The sequence below is a fragment of the Plecotus auritus genome, assembly GCF_963455305.1.
Source record: "Plecotus auritus genome assembly, chromosome: 11".
Taxonomy (NCBI): domain Eukaryota; kingdom Metazoa; phylum Chordata; class Mammalia; order Chiroptera; family Vespertilionidae; genus Plecotus; species Plecotus auritus.
This window is the reverse complement of record NC_137777.1, coordinates 3,191,796-3,206,657: the sequence shown is the minus strand read 5'-3', so window position 1 is coordinate 3,206,657 and position 14,862 is coordinate 3,191,796. Positions and strand designations below refer to the sequence as shown.

The 14,862-nt window shown below is 55.3% G+C and overlaps 1 protein-coding gene across 4 annotated transcripts in view; it reads left to right on the top strand.

Moving 5' to 3' along the window:
- The window catches only part of KHDRBS3 (KH RNA binding domain containing, signal transduction associated 3), a 98,370-nt gene extending 93,387 nt beyond the window's left edge, over nucleotides 1-4,983 (top strand). Inside the window, exons 8-11 of one of the 4 annotated variants that reach the window (XR_013959333.1) lie at nucleotides 1,052-1,110; nucleotides 2,944-3,097; nucleotides 4,467-4,523; nucleotides 4,758-4,950. Coding sequence is in view for 2 of the 4 variants with exons in the window: in XM_080646914.1 (XP_080503040.1) it covers nucleotides 1,052-1,110; nucleotides 2,944-3,060 (176 nt within the window). In the remaining 2 variants the exon portion in view is untranslated. Of the gene's footprint in view, nucleotides 1-1,051; nucleotides 1,111-2,943; nucleotides 3,575-4,466 lie in introns of those variants that run through there. The other 3 variants (XR_013959332.1, XM_080646914.1, XM_080646913.1) reach the window with 3 other exon arrangements.
- Nucleotides 4,984-14,862: the final 9,879 nt, after the last annotated feature.

Genomic DNA, 14,862 nt, shown 5'->3' with positions numbered 1-14,862 from the left:
TCCTGCCGAGGACAGGGACCGCCGGCTCGCAGCTCCCCGCCGAGCCCTGGGGCCTGTCCCAGGGAAGGGCGTCATTTTGAGTTTGATGAAGCGGTTGCTCTCATCTTTTTTTTTTTTTTTTTTTTTTTAAATATATTTTATTGATTTTTTACAGAGAGGAAGGAAGAAGGATAGATAGTCAGAAACATCGATGAGAGAGAAACATCGATCAGCTGCCTCCTGCACACCTCCCACCGGGGATGTGCCCGCAACCAAGTTAAATGCCCCTGACCGGAATCGAACCCGGGACCCTTCAGTCCGCAGGCTGACGCTCTATCCACTGAGCCAAACCGGTTTTGGCAGGGGTTGCTGTCATCTTATTTGTCAAGAAAGATCAGTCTCCCAGGAAGCCAGGGTTGCATCTGTCTCAGGGCCATCAAGATGGGACTTCTGGCCTCTGACAAGGCTGTGGTTCTCTTGACTTTATGCTGAATCTCTCTTTTTTTAATGTTTTTTAAAAATTGATTTCAGAGAGGAAGGGAGAGGGAGAGAGGATGGAAATGTCAATGATGAGAGAGAATCATTCATCAGCTGCCTCCTGCACGCCCCACCCTGGGGATCCAGCCTGCGGCCCGGGCATGTGCCCCGACCGGGAATCGAACCCCCGACCTCTTGGTTCATGGGTCGACGCATAACCACTGAGCCACACCGGCCGGGCAAAGTGCTGTGTTTCTAAGAAGCATTGGTCGTGTGGTGCCTGTGGGATGGAGGCCGTCCCTGCAGCTCACACAGCTGAGTCGTCCGGCGGGCGAGGCGCGCAGAGGAAGGGAAGTCCTTGCTTTGTCCGCAGGAGACCTTCCAGCTGGGGCGAAGGTGTCGGCACGTTTGTCACGTATTCAGATCGGGGGCCTTTGGGCACCCCGAAGCCGGAGGCCTCCGTGTTAGGGGGTTCCTGTCGTCAGCCTGTCCTGGAGGCTGTCTCTACGTGCACAGTGCTCCACCGGGTGTGATTTACACCCACCGCCGGGCCCTCCCGCGCTCACCTCTCCCTCCGTTCTGTCTCCCCCCGCAGCGGCGCTGATTACTACGACTATGGACACGGGCTCAGCGACGAGACGTACGATTCCTACGGTGAGTGCGCGCCGCGGGACAGAGGCCTCAGGGGCCTTCAGACATGAGGACGGTGCCCGGCCGCCTCGTCGCCGCCCGCCCTGCCTGTCTGTGCTCCGCAGCTCCTGGAGGATGTGGAATGGAGCGAGGAGGAAGCCTCGCGGAGGACGGCGGGAAGTGGGATTCCCCCTGGGGTTCTGTCTGGGTGATGCCCAGGGTTGGTGTCCCCCCTCATCGGCCAGCTGGCCGCCCAGCCCCTGATCGGAGGTGTTTTTGGAGTGTCTCGGCTTCTTGATGGGAAAGGGACATGAGGCCATTTGGGAGGACAGCCCTGGGGTAGACTCCTCCACCCCCATCCTGATAGCTTCATCCATCCCCAAGCCCCAGGGCTCTGAGCACCTCACAGAGGAGCCACCCACAGGAGCCACAGGACCCTGAGCCGGGGTGAAGGTGGGTGCTCACGCCGGCCCCGGGGGAACCCAGGCCCCGAGCCTCCGTAGGCAGAAGGACGACCGGTTTAATTGAAAGAATTGGCGGTGGCGGCGTAATGATGGGCAGGAGCTCCTTCGCCGCAGGGCATGGGGCTCGGAGGACCGAGGCTGCTGTCAGGGCTGCGCCCGGCACCCGGCTTGGGTCGGGTTCTGGGTGACGGATGTGCTGACGTCGGTGACGCCCTGCAAGGCCCTTTCCAGGAGTTTCCTCTGGAAGTGCCTTCCTCCCATCGCCCATCCAGCCACGACGGCTGCACCTGGGATGTCCCTTGTTTATTTCATTATTCGGAGCAGCCGCTGAAGAGAGCACGCTGCTCTGCCGAACGCCGTGCGGTTAGGTTGATGCCAGTTGGCTGGCAGGAGGGACACTGGTGGCGTGTTTGTGCCAAGCCTTTGTCTTGGCCGCTTTTCAGATTGGTCTCCGGGCCAGGGGGCTTGGGAGTGCTGGGGTACAGGGGCGCACGGCTTGCTGTCAGAGACACGGGGTCTCGGAGGCCCGGAGGCTGAGCCGTGTTTAACTTCAGGCAGAAGGACGATGGGGTGCCCTGGTCATTAGGGCGCTGTCCCGCGTGGGTTAGTGTCACTTGAGTTAAACGTGGTGTATGCCATGCCTTACCTCGTAGTCGGGAAGTGTGGCCGAGGTTAGATCCGCCCCCAGCACGGCTCTCGCCCTCCTGCGAGAGGACCCACAAAGGGCAATGCGGCGTTTCTCCCCCTGCCCCCCCCTCCGCCCCTTCCCGTGTTCCTCTCCAGTGTTCCTTCTGCCTTCACAACTCTTCCTTTAATTTTTCTGGTTTTTAAAAAAATACGTTTTTATTGATTTCAGAGAGAAGAAGAGAGAGAGAGAAGCATCCATGATGAGAGAGAATCATTGATTGGCTGCCTCCTGCACGCCCCCTCCTGGGGATCGAGCCCCCAACCCGGGCATGTGACCTGGCCGGTTCCTAGGTGGACGCTCAGCCCCTGAGCCACGCCGGCTGAGCCTGCCTTCACAGATGTTTCTCCCGTGTTTTGTCGGAAGAAACCTCAGCCACCCTTCCCCATCCATACGCGCCTCCATGGGTAGCAAGAGGCCCCTCGCTGGCTCCTGGAGCTCGGAGAGCGGCTCACAGGAAGGTTCCTGCCGAGGCGGTGGCCACGTGGGATACAGAAACCACATCTCCTCCCGTGCGGGTGGGTTTCGGCGAGGAGATGACCACCTTGCGGGGTGCTTGTCGTTTTCTCCTCCGTGAATTCCCTGGGCGGGTCAGGGCGACGTAGCTCCAAGGTGACACCGCGGTAGGCGCGGGGCCGAGTTCGATGCTGCCGAACGAGGCCCGCGGACCCGGCGCCCGGCTAACTGTGATTCGTCTCCTGGTTTCAGGGCAAGAGGAGTGGACTAACTCAAGACACAAGGCTGCCTCGGCGCGGACAGCGAAGGGCGTCTACCGAGACCAGCCGTACGGCCGCTACTGATTGTACTGACTTTCTGATGTTGTGAAATAGCCCATCTCCACCCGTCCTGTAAACTGTTCAAAGTAATTTTTTTCTATGAACAATCCCCTTTTTAAATAAATCAAAATGCTTAAAAATCGGAATGGATGGAACTTAAAACTACTTTGTGGAAACATCAACCTGGGAAGAAAGAGAAAAAAAAAATAAAAAAAAATCCATGTAAAATTTTGTTATTTCCAATCTGTATATGAAAATAAAAAAAAAATAGGTCATCCAAAGGAAAAAACAAACAAACACACCTTTGATTAACTAGTGTTCAACAAAAAAATAGGTTTACTAAACATGTTAATCCATCCTTTAACATACGCCTCACCTTAAAGGTTTCCGTAGAGTTTAGTTACTTTATCTTTCAGCCATATGCCAGTTTTCTTACCCTCTTGCGTAAGAAGGGACGCCAATTGCAAGTGCAAATACTGTGGTATTCTTTTTGTAACTCCAGTCTTGAAATGTTCTGCAGTGTTAAGCAAACTTTCCTCTTGCTTGATACTAAATAAACTTTTGAAAGAAATTTTCCTGTGTGTGTGAGCTAACAGTTTCATGCTTTTTTTTTTTTTTTTTACCTTAAAAAGGCCTTCATAAATAGTTGTAAACAGGGAGAGAACTCACTTAACGACGCTCGTCATAAAAGGGTCACACTAAACATCGCACAGCTTCTTTTAAAAACGGTATAAAACTAACCGCACCATCCTAGGGCCACTCACCACCGTAGACCTAAATGCTGTTAAGGAGAGCCCAGGGGTGTCCGGGCCAAAGCTTGCTTAAACTAAGCTGGTTTTAAACGAACGACTGAGTTTCGGGAGAAGGATGTGATCCGTTTTCACCTTGTCGAGCGTTTTCTCGCTAGTGCCACTTTGGATTTTTTATGGGAATTTTGGTGCCTTAATGCGCTCCTCGCCCCGTGCCGGAAGCCATAAAGCCCACGCTTTTAAAGACACTGACTAAATGAGGTCGCCCTCGCCAAGGCCAAGGATGTGTGTAACCATTGCCAAAGGTAAATAAATCAAATAAGGTTTTAATCTCACTTAAGTTATTGTTAATAGAAAGACTAAAACCAGGGAGCTTACGACGAAGGGAGTTTCCCTAGAAACCCCACCAGGGTTTCCAGCTCACCTAAATACTCATTTTAAAAAGTTGAATTCGTCTTAGTCATCTAAAAAGCCGTAGCTTAGCCAGTGTAATTGGGGCCAATTACCCCTATTAAACAAATGTAAAACCTCATAACTAGTTGTTTGTAATACTTAACACTGACAAATATTGCATAAAGTTACTCTTTAATCTTTTGGCATAAGTTGTCTTTAAAATTGTAGCTTATGAAACGTTTAATTTTTTTTTTTTTTTAATTTCTTGAGGGCTCTCCTTCTCTCTGACTGAAAAGGTGTTTTTTTTTGTCAGGAGACACGGACTGTGTTGTGAAGTCGAAGGAACGGCTGGGGCCCCGGCGCAGAGCAGGTGAGCATCTTCTGTGCCCTCGACTGTGATGTGTCCGGAAGAGGAAGGCAACTTCACGCTCACCTAGTCGCACGGGAGGTGCCCTCGCTGGGGCCTCTTACCGGCGCCGGCGCTTGCAACAGGTGGACTGGTCCAGGCAGAAATGCAGCTTCTGAGTGTGAACAAGTCAGACCAGCTCATCTTTGTTTCTGTGCCCAGCACAGTGTTGAAGCACTCAATTACTTTCTCCCACAGAAACGTAACAGCCTCGCCCGGCCGGCGTGGCTCAGTGACTGCGCCTCGACCATGAACAGGAGGTCACGGTTCGATTCCCGGTCAGGGCACATGCCCAGGTTGCGGGCTCGATCCCCAGTGTGGAGCGTGCAGGAGGCAGCCGATCTATGATTCTTTCTCATCATGGATGTTTCTATCTCTCCCTCCCTCTCCCTTCCTCTCTCTGAAGTCAATAAAAATATATTTAAAAAAATATATAACTAGCCTAGTCAATAACATGCAAAAGTTTTCCAAATTATTAAGTGAGAGAGACCTGTGTGATGTGACCCCAATTTTATTTTTTAAAAACTGACCGTGTGTCCTCTATATCTTCGTAGGCAAGAAATTGCCAGGTACCATGGGAAGTTTTTACAGTCATTACCTCAGGCTTGTGGAAGTATGATTGTGTGTGTGTATGGGGGGGGGGGATTTTCCTTTCTGAAATTTGCAAAACAATTACTTTTATAGGAATATTATAAATTTTTTAAAACCTGGGTGTCTGGGGAGGGAGGTGGCATTCATGAGGCCTCACTTTTCAGAGAGGCTTGTTTCCCAAGCGTCAGAAACACTCCCGAGGCCCGACATTTTGGATCTTGTTAAAGTGTTTGGGTGTGGGCTCCGCCCCCTGCACGGGTCTCCCTCTGGGGCAGCGCTGTGAGCATGAGGCCTGTCCCGCGTGGATGCTGTGGGAATGAGTGAGACCCTGTTGCCGGAGTGACGTGTGACCTGGAAAGGGACAGGACATGACGCCGAGTCCTCCAAGTTGACTACAGATATCCATTACATGTGGGACAGTTAGCAGAGATGAAAAAAATAGAAGAAATGTCACTCGTGGTCATAGCGCGACAATTCAGTCAGTCTCGCTCCCTGGGCTGATCCCGGAATTAGACTGTGTCTGTGGTCCCTGCATACAGAAGTGGGTCCCAGGACTTAACCCTGATGGTTTAAAGAAAAAGAGTAGATAAAAGTCTAACCTCCATCTCAGCCACTTTCTAGGGCATATGTGACGAATACCAATAATAAGGCTTGTTTTGTTAGTGCCGATAACATCAGTTTATGTTGGTCAGTGTCTCCCGGGTAGGAAGGAAGAAGTCCATCGTCCCATGTAAAACATAACACATCCCTTTGTGCTTGATTGTGCCGCCGTGGAGAAAGGCGGGAGAGCGTCTTAACATGGGAATCCCGCCCGCCCTCCTCTAGCGGAAGCCGACCCGAGGCCGCGGTTCTGGTGGGACCCCGAGGTCGGGCATCTCGCGCCCGCTCTGTGGGTGGTCGGCACCCGGCGCGGAGACTGCTCCTCTCTCAGGGTGACCGGCCCCCTGTGGCTTCGATGGCCGTGGAGACGGAGTGCTGGCCGCCGGCCACGGGGATGGGGCTGTTCTCCTGGCCACGCAGGCTCTGAAGTAACCGTCTGATTGTCTCCGGCACATCAACACGCATTGTTCGGTGTTTTTAAATTGTAATTTTAAAATAAATCTGAGAGTTGAATCTCCTACCAGATGACGGGGACGGGAGGACGGAGCCCGTGTGTGTCCATCGGGTCTCGTTTCGTGTCTTCGTCTTGGAGTCCCATGTAAAACGTTCTCAAATCCGACCCGGGCATGTCATTCCAGGTGCCGTCCCGGTCACCATCATTCCAGGTTTTCGCCCCTCACCTGCCGTATTTTATGTCCTTGATGTCAACTCCTAGCTTTTGCATCGTTTCCCATAACAGTCCTTGTTGCTGGTCAACTTCTGCTGGCCGCCGCCTCTGCCTGCGTCCCGCTGTCCCGCCGAGCTGCGTGTCCATCCCGCCGAGCTGCGTGTCCGTGCCGCCGTCCCACCCAGCTGCGTGTCTGTCCCGCCGAGCTGCGTGTCCGTCCCGCCGAGCTTCGTGTCCCTCCCGCCGAGCTGCGTGTCCATCCCGCCGAGCTGCGTGTCCGTCCCGCCGAGCTTCGTGTCCCTCCCGCCGAGCTGCGTGTCCATCCCGCCGAGCTGCGTGTCCGTCCCGCCGAGCTGCGTGTCCGTCCCGCCGAGCTGCGTGTGCGTGCCGCCAAGCTGCGTGTCCATCCCGCCGAGCTGCGTGTCCGTGCCAATGTGCCACGGGCATTCCCTCCCTCTTCCCGGAGCCGTCTCACCGGGGACCGCTCGGCAGGACCCGCTCACCAGCGTGCCTCCTCAGTCACTGAATTCACTTGGGAATTTGAAAACCATCTTAATTTTTTTTTTTTTTTTGGCCCAATTTGGTGTTCTGTGAAATGTTTGTAATGTGGTGTGCCTTTTCCTTTGGGAAGCCTGTGAAAGGGAAAGCAAACCCATCTTCTCTCGTTGTCTCCTAATAAAGTAACCCAGGGTGTGCGCATCCCTGAGGACGGCTGCCCGTCCAGAGCTCTTCCACGGGACGCCAACCTGTTTCCGTCGCCTCCGAATACACGGAGGTGCGTCCTCACAGGTCGCCTGCGGTTCTGCGTAAGGGACCGTCCTCCCTGCTCGCGGATCAGGCGGGGGTCGTGCCTGCGGCCTCCCACCTGCAAATGACGCGGCAGGAGAGACACTGTGGGAGGACCGGCTGCCTGTGTCCCCGAGGCCTTCTCTTGGGGTCTGCTTGCGGGGAGGTGGGGGTGAGGGGAGGGGGAGGAGCACTGGCTGTCATGGAATCATGTCCCCTGAATATGTCCACGCCCCCATCTCCAGAACCTGTGAGCGTGTTCCCCGCACGGCACAGCGGCTCTGCACCTGTGACTCGGGGCCTGCAGGGGGAGGCTACCCCGCACCCTCCAGGTGAACCCGCCCTGGTCACTGCAGGCCTTGTAAGAAGGTCAAGGTCGGAGGAAGCGGGTGTGAGGACAGGGCCAGGGATGCTCTTCGAAGACGGAGGAAGGGGCCACGTGAGCCAAGGAACGCGGCCTTTTCTAGAAGCTGGACAGTGCCGGAGAGGGGTCCTCCCTGGAGCCTCAGAGGAACACCCCCCCTGCCCCACCTCGACGTGAGCTCAGGGAGCCTCGCCCTGCACGTCTGCCCAGAGCACCTCCAGGTGATAAATCAGGGCTGTGTGAAGCCACTAAGTGGGTGGCATTCATTACGGCGGCCATCGGAAACGGACCCACACACCTGAGACCACTTCGGGCCCTTCAATGTGATCCAAAGAGGCCGAGCTTGGAGTGAGGCCCGCCTGCCTTCCATCCCCTGCTCTGCAATGCGCTGGGAGGCGGCAGGCGAGTGAGCAACCTCATTGCCCACTTCCTGACGGGTTTCCGCGGTTACTTAAGAGAAAGCGCAGCAGGAGTGGGTGGGGTGGTAGGGAGACGCCAGGGGGATTTATTTATTCTTCGTTTCCTTTAAACACCAACAACATGTTACATACCGTGAGGGGCAGGCACACGGTCTCATTGCCTCGCAGGGGAAATGGATGGCTGCTGTTAGCTATGTAATTGGGTTCGTAGACGTTGGTAGAGTTTTATCATTTCTATTTACGTATTTTTGTGCTTTGTCTCACTCCCCGTAAAAGGATTTGGGGGTGGTTCCTGCAGTGCGTGCATGCTACCCAGTAGGATAAAAGGAAAAGAGGAGGAAGTGGGGGGAAGAAGCAAGTGGGGCTGAGGAATTGAGATGCGACCAGAGGAAGGTGAGATTGGAAGCCTGAAATGGGCCCCTGAGCATCCCAGCAGCCAAGGCTCAGAGGGACTGGGGGTAACTGCAGGACTCAGTGTCCACAAGTTACATCTTCTGGGGAGGACACAGGGGCTCCCCAGCAGCCTGGCGGCAGGGGCACGGGGAGTGTCAGGGGCAGAAGGCAGGAGGGTGGGAACCAGGAAGCCTTCCTGGAAGAGGCAACACCTGCGTTTGATCTTGCAGGTTGGTGCCTGTTGGCCATGGAAGGAATGAAGGACAGCCCAGGCCAACCCTCCCTTGGGTTGGGGAGCAGTGTCTGCGGGCTGCTGCTGCTTGAGCTGCCCTGGTGCCCAAAACAAGGACACGGCTCGCTCACGATGGAGGGTGCAGGCCTGGGAACAGACTGCCCAGGGCCGCGCCCCAGCGTCACCTTGGGTCTCTCCATGTCGCCATGACGGGTCATGTCAGCAAGGTCTCCTCTTCTGTGAAGCGGGACCTAAAGGGCCCCTCACTCATGGCTGGTGTGGGGATCTGACAGGGGAGCCAACGTCTTATCCTTGGACCTGATGCTCGGCCTGCTCCAATAAACATTAGCTGCTTTTATTATTGTGTGTTTCTTCTTCCTCTCCTTCTTCTCCTTCTTCTCCTTCTCCTCCTCCTCCTCCTCCTCTTCTTCTTCCTCTTTCTCTTCTTCCTCTTCCTCTTCTTCCTCTTCTTCTTTTCTTCTCCTTCTCCTCCTCCTTCTCCTCCTTCTCCTCCTTCTTCTCCTCCTTCTCCTTCTTCTCCTCCTCCTCTTCTTCCTCTTCTTCTTCTTCCTCTTCCTCTTCTTCCTTCTTCCTCTCCTTCTTCTCTTTCTTCTCCTTTTTCTCCTCCTTCTCCTTCTTCTTCTCCTCCTCCTCTTCTTCCTCTTCCTCCTTTTCCTCTTCTTCCTCTTCCTCTTCTTCTTCCTTCTTTTCTTCTCCTCCTCCTCCTCCTTCTCCTTCTTCTTCCTCTTCCTCTTCTTCTTCTTCCTTCTTCTTCTCCTCCTTCTTCTCCTTCTCCTTCTCCTTCTTCTCATCCTCCTCTTCTTCTTCCTCTTTCTCTTCTTCCTCTTCCTCTTCTTCCTCTTCTTCTTTTCTTCTCCTTCTTCTCCTCCTTCTCCTCCTTCTTCTCCTCCTTCTCCTTCTTCTCCTCCTCCTCTTCTTCCTCTTCTTCCTTCTTCCTCTCCTTCTTCTCTTTCTTCTCCTTCTTCTCCTCCTTCTCCTTCTTCTTCTCCTCCTCCTCTTCTTCCTCTTCCTCCTTTTCCTCTTCTTCCTCTTCCTCTTCTTCTTCCTTCTTTTCTTCTCCTCCTCCTCCTCCTTCTCCTTCTTCTTCCTCTTCCTCTTCTTCTTCTTCCTTCTTCTTCTCCTCCTTCTTCTCCTTCTTCTCCTTCTCCTTCTCCTTCTTCTCATCCTCCTCTTCTTCTTCCTCTTTCTCTTCTTCCTCTTCCTCTTCTTCCTCTTCTTCTTTTCTTCTCCTCCTTCTCCTCCTTCTTCCTCTTCTTCCTCTTCCTCTTCTTCTTCTTCTTCTCTTCTCCTTCTTCTCCTCCTTCTCCTTCTCCTCCTTCTCCTTCTTCTCCTCCTCCTCTTCTTCCTTTTTCTCTTCTTCCTCTTCCTCTTCTTCTCCTTCCTCTTCTTCTTCTTCTTCCTTCTTTTCTTCTCCTCCTTCTCCTCCTCCTTCTCCATCTTCCTCTTCTTCCTCTTCCTCTTCTCCTTCTCCTCCTCCTCCTCCTCCTTTTCTTCTTCTTCTTCTTCTTCTTCTTCTTCTTCTTCTTCTTCTTCTTCTTCTTCTTCTCCTTCTCCTCCTTCTCCTCCTCCTCCTTCTCCTTCTTCTTCCTCTTCTTCCTCTTTCTCTTCTTCCTCTTCCTCTTCCTCTTCTTCCTCTTCCTCTTCTTCTTCTTCTTCCTTCTTTTCTTCTCCTCCTTCTCCTCCTCCTCCTTCTCCTTCTTCTTCCTCTTCTTCCTCTTCCTCTTCTTCCTCTTCTTCTTCCCTTCTTCTTCTTCTTCTTCTTCTTCTTCTTCTTCTTCTTCTTCTTCTTCTTCTTCTTCTTCTTCTTCTTCCTTCTTCTTCCCTCCTCCTCCTCCTCCTCCTCCTCCTCCTCCTCCTCCTCCTCCTCCTCATTATTATTATTATCATCATCATTATTATTATTATTATCTTATCCCTCACCGGCTTGACAGCTGTGAGCATCTCAGAGTGTGGAGAGAGTAAACGCTGTGAGGCAGCCACGTGCCCCGCGCTTCGCACGCGGCTTAGCTCAGGGCCGGCCACCGAGCGTGGTATCACAGCCTTTTGTCTCTCGCGTGGGAGACACCGGAACAAGCCGGCTCCCGGACAGAGGGGACGCTCTGACTCCGGCAGGGCTGGCAGGGAGTCCCTGGGCAGGGCTCGCTCCTCACGCACCAGGGCCTGGCCCGGCTGCCCCTGGACCGCGGAATGTGCAGGGTCCTCCCAGGGGAGATCCCCCTCCTGGCGCAGCAAAAGCTCCCAGATCCACGCTGATTGGATGTACTGGGGTCACGTGAGGCCAGGCCCCAACCAATGGCTGTAGCCAGAAAGATGAAGATTCTGATTGGTTCAGCCCCATGTCCCAGCTGGTCTCGGGGAGGCAAAACTGGGGTACAGAGGCCACTGAGGAGGAGCGACTGGGGGCGATTGTCCACTCTGGGGTTGGTGTGCACTGGAGTCCCCAGGGGAGACTCAGGGGGTGAGGGGCGCTCAAGCCCTCCCAGAGGACCCCGGGCAGGGAGAGAGGGGAGCATCGCTCATGGAAGTCGCAGATGGGCTGCCTCGCGTTTTCCTTCACCTCGCCTCCTTCCCCAAAGCCGGCCTGCGCCATCTCACTGCATATTTGGGGCCCTGGGCCAGGGCTGCCAGGTTTAGCGAATAAGAGTTGAGGAGGCCCCTTTCCCTCTGAATCTCAGAGAGGCCACACACCACCCTTCCCCCTTCCGGTGCAAGTATGTCCTCTGTGACTTGGGGGACATATTCTACTTTTAAAGATTCCCTGTTCACCGGAACCTCAAGTTGAACTGGATGTCCGCCGTTTCATCAAAAACTCCCAGTCTCGGTCTGCATTTGTTTTGTAGCATCCTCGGGCCCTTTCCAGGGAGATGGCGCTTGTCCCGTGTGGATCCCGGCATACCTCACCCCACAGCATCAGCCTCCCCAAAGGAGACTTCCCAACTCAGCGTGCCGAGGACGCCGCCGGCAGCCAGAGCGAACGCCAGGAACTGTGACTTACTCTGTCTCTCTCTCCCCTATCAGATGTCTACACATCGGCCGATAGCGGACCCCTGGGACTGTGCCTCAGCGGGGCTCCTCTCCCCCACCCTCCCCGCGGGCTTTCCTCGGCAGGAGCTGAGAGGGCTGCCACAGTGCCAGCCATTGCCTCCGCGTCCCGTGTGGCAGCAGGAGGCAGAAGGCAGGACAGAAGGGTGTCCATCCCAGCGAAGTCAACGCCTCCTCGCCCAGGCTGCTTGGAAGTCTGACAGGGCGTTTTGGTTTCTACCAGAATTCTTGGCCAGTGCTCAGCGACGTGATGGGTGCTGGCTGCCAGGGAGACGAACAAGGCCGTCTTTGCACACGTGCACAGCCTGCAGGAAACCAGGAGGGGGGAGAGAAAGAATAGCGCATGACCCCTGGCCCTGTGGCTCACTGGATGGAGCGTCCTCCCGTCCCAGGCACCAAGAGGTCGCAGGTTCCATTCCAGGTCAGGGCACATGCCCGGGTGTGGCCTTGCTTGATCCCCAGTAGGGGGCGTGCAGGAGGCAACCAATGGATGTTTCCCGCTCCCTTCCTCTCTCTCTAAAATCAATAAAAATCTATTCTTTTTTGTTTAAAGAATGTTGCATGACCACCAGCAGCCTCCGCTACAAGCAACGGAAGACGTCGCCTTGATCTCCACTCAGCTGACTTCTGAGAGCTCAGTTGGCTCTGATCCGGGAGGAGCAAGATGGGGTCTTCCCTCAGCCCCGACCGGTGGGTGAGGGATGCTTCCTCTCGCCAGGGAAGGGATGCCTGCCTCCCGTGGCCCTTGGCACATGGCCAGTGGTTTCACAGCCCTTTCCTCAAGTGAAATCTTACCCATAACACACCTGGTGCGATGGGGCTGTGCTGGGCAAGGCCACGTTCTGGCGCTCACCAGGGGCGCCCTCTGGTGCTCAGCCCAGGCACACACAGCTGTGGGAACCCATTGGGAAAACCACTGGACCAGCTGACTCAGAGGCCCTCCCTATCTGAGGCCCAGTGATTCTAAGGCTTGGTGGCCTCAGGGGCTCCTTGCTCCAGGGGGACCTCAGAGAGAGGCCTCCCAGCTTCCTGGAAGGTTCCATCACGGGGCGCCCTGCTTAGAGTTAGAGGATCGCTCAGGCCTCAGCGTTGGCCTTGGGAATTCAGGCTGTGGGGGAAGAGCTGTCCTGGAGAACTTGTCAGTGGCTCATCTGGGCTGGAAATTTACTTTGGAACCGTGGCCACCGTGGAGTCCCACTTGCTTATGTCAGCAGTGGTTTCCATACCTCATCGTTAAATTGACGGCGGGGGCGGGGGGGCAGGGAGAAGCCCTCCAGAGCTGGCTGTCAGTAACTGTCAGCAAAAGGGAACAGCAGCAGACACAGCGGCACACTCAGGCATGGACTTCCTTTCCTGTGCTGAGCTTTGGCTTGAATTTCCAAACTCACTTTTCAATTTCAACCTCCAAGCGAGTTGCCACTTGCAGGACGTGAGGAACTCAGAGCTGAGTCAGCGTTAAACCAGGTTTCTGTAGATGCGTGTGCTTTTACTTATAAAAGTTACAAATGGAGAAAAACACACCGAAAAACAAGGACGATTTTTGATTGGAGCCTTGGACAGGGAGGGGTGGGGCGAGGGGGGAGGAGATCCTATATAATAAAGAGCTAATATGCAAATTGACCCTCACGCCCTCACAAAATGGATGCCTACGATCAGGCCGGCAGGGGGGTAGTGAGGGACGACCAAGCAACTGAATAGCAGGCTGCGTGGGGCAACCAGGCTGGCAGGGGGGCTGTGAGGGATGACCAGGCTGGCGGGGGGGGGGGGGCAGTTGGGGGTGACCAGGCCAGCACGGGGGGGAGCAGTTGGGGGCAATTAGGCTGGCAGGGAGGGGTAGTAAGGGGTAACCAGGCAGGCAGGCAGGTGAGTGATTAGGAGCCAGCGATCCAGGATTGTGAGAGGGATGTTTGACTGCTGGTTTAGGCCAGGATTGGGGTCTCAAATTGGAGAGGGTGCAGGCTGGGCTGAGGGGACACCCCCCACCCCCCTGTGCATGAATTTTGGGCACCGGGCCTCCAGTGTTGGTAATAAATGGAGAGAATTCCCCTTGTTGGTTTATTGCTCAGGTCGGAATGGTGAGAAACAGGGCTTTACCATCATCATCGTTAGGTGGAGCCACGTGCGAGAGCCGCCTTGTACGTTGGCATGCTGGCGTTCTCACCTGGTTGGAGGGCTGGGAACACATGGTCGCCGGAGAGCTGGACCCAGGCACTCAGAGGCTCCCCTCCTCCTGTGCTTCGAACATTTGCTCTGCCACCTCCCCACAGCGGGAGCCATGGGAGGCTGCAGCCTGGAGAGTACGATGCTCTGGAGACCAACTGGTCAGTGGACATATTCGAACACGGTTTAAGCCTCCGTATGTAGGTACGAACTGAAGATTCTGGTGGCTGGGTGTGGCCAAGACAAGCCTGGTCCAGGCTGAACCCCCAGAACAGGCTGCACCCCAGCACAGGCTGCACACCTGGCACAGGCTGCACCCCCGGTAAAGGCCGCACACCCGGTAAAGGCTGCACCCCCGGCACAGGCTGCACCCCCGGTAAAGGCCTTACACCCGGTAAAGGCCTTACACCGGGTACAGGCCGCACCCCCGGTAAAGGCCGCACCCCCGGTAAAGGCCGCACCCCCGGCACAGGCTGCACCCCCGGCACAGGCTGCACACCCGGTAAAGGCCGCACCCCCGGTAAAGGCCGCACCCCCGGCACAGGCTGCACCCCCGGCACAGGCTGCACACCTGGTAAAGGCTGCACCCCCGGCACAGGCTGCACACCCGGTAAAGGCCGCACACCCAGTAAAGGCCGCACACCCGGTAAAGGCCTTACACCCGGTAAAGGCCGCACACCGGGTACAGGCCGCACACCCGGCACAGGTGGACAGCCCCTCTCCTCGTGCTTGCGTTTCGGCTCCATTTAGAATCTCTGTCTGACTCCCCACTGCTGGCGACCCTGCATTTACCACCTACACAGTGTGGGCACCAGCAGGTAAGCTCGACTCAGAGGGCCCAGCTGGTGTCCCAGGTGAGAGCGACTCCATCCCTGCTGGCTCCCTTTCCCCCTGAGAATTTTCTAATGTCCTTCCGTGCTTGGCATTAAAACATTACAAAACGTGCCAGCGTTCGCAGTTGTTCCCGGTGCAGGCGGTCCAGGCCTCAGTACCGAGACGGAGCCTCGCTCAGCTCAGGACCACACCTC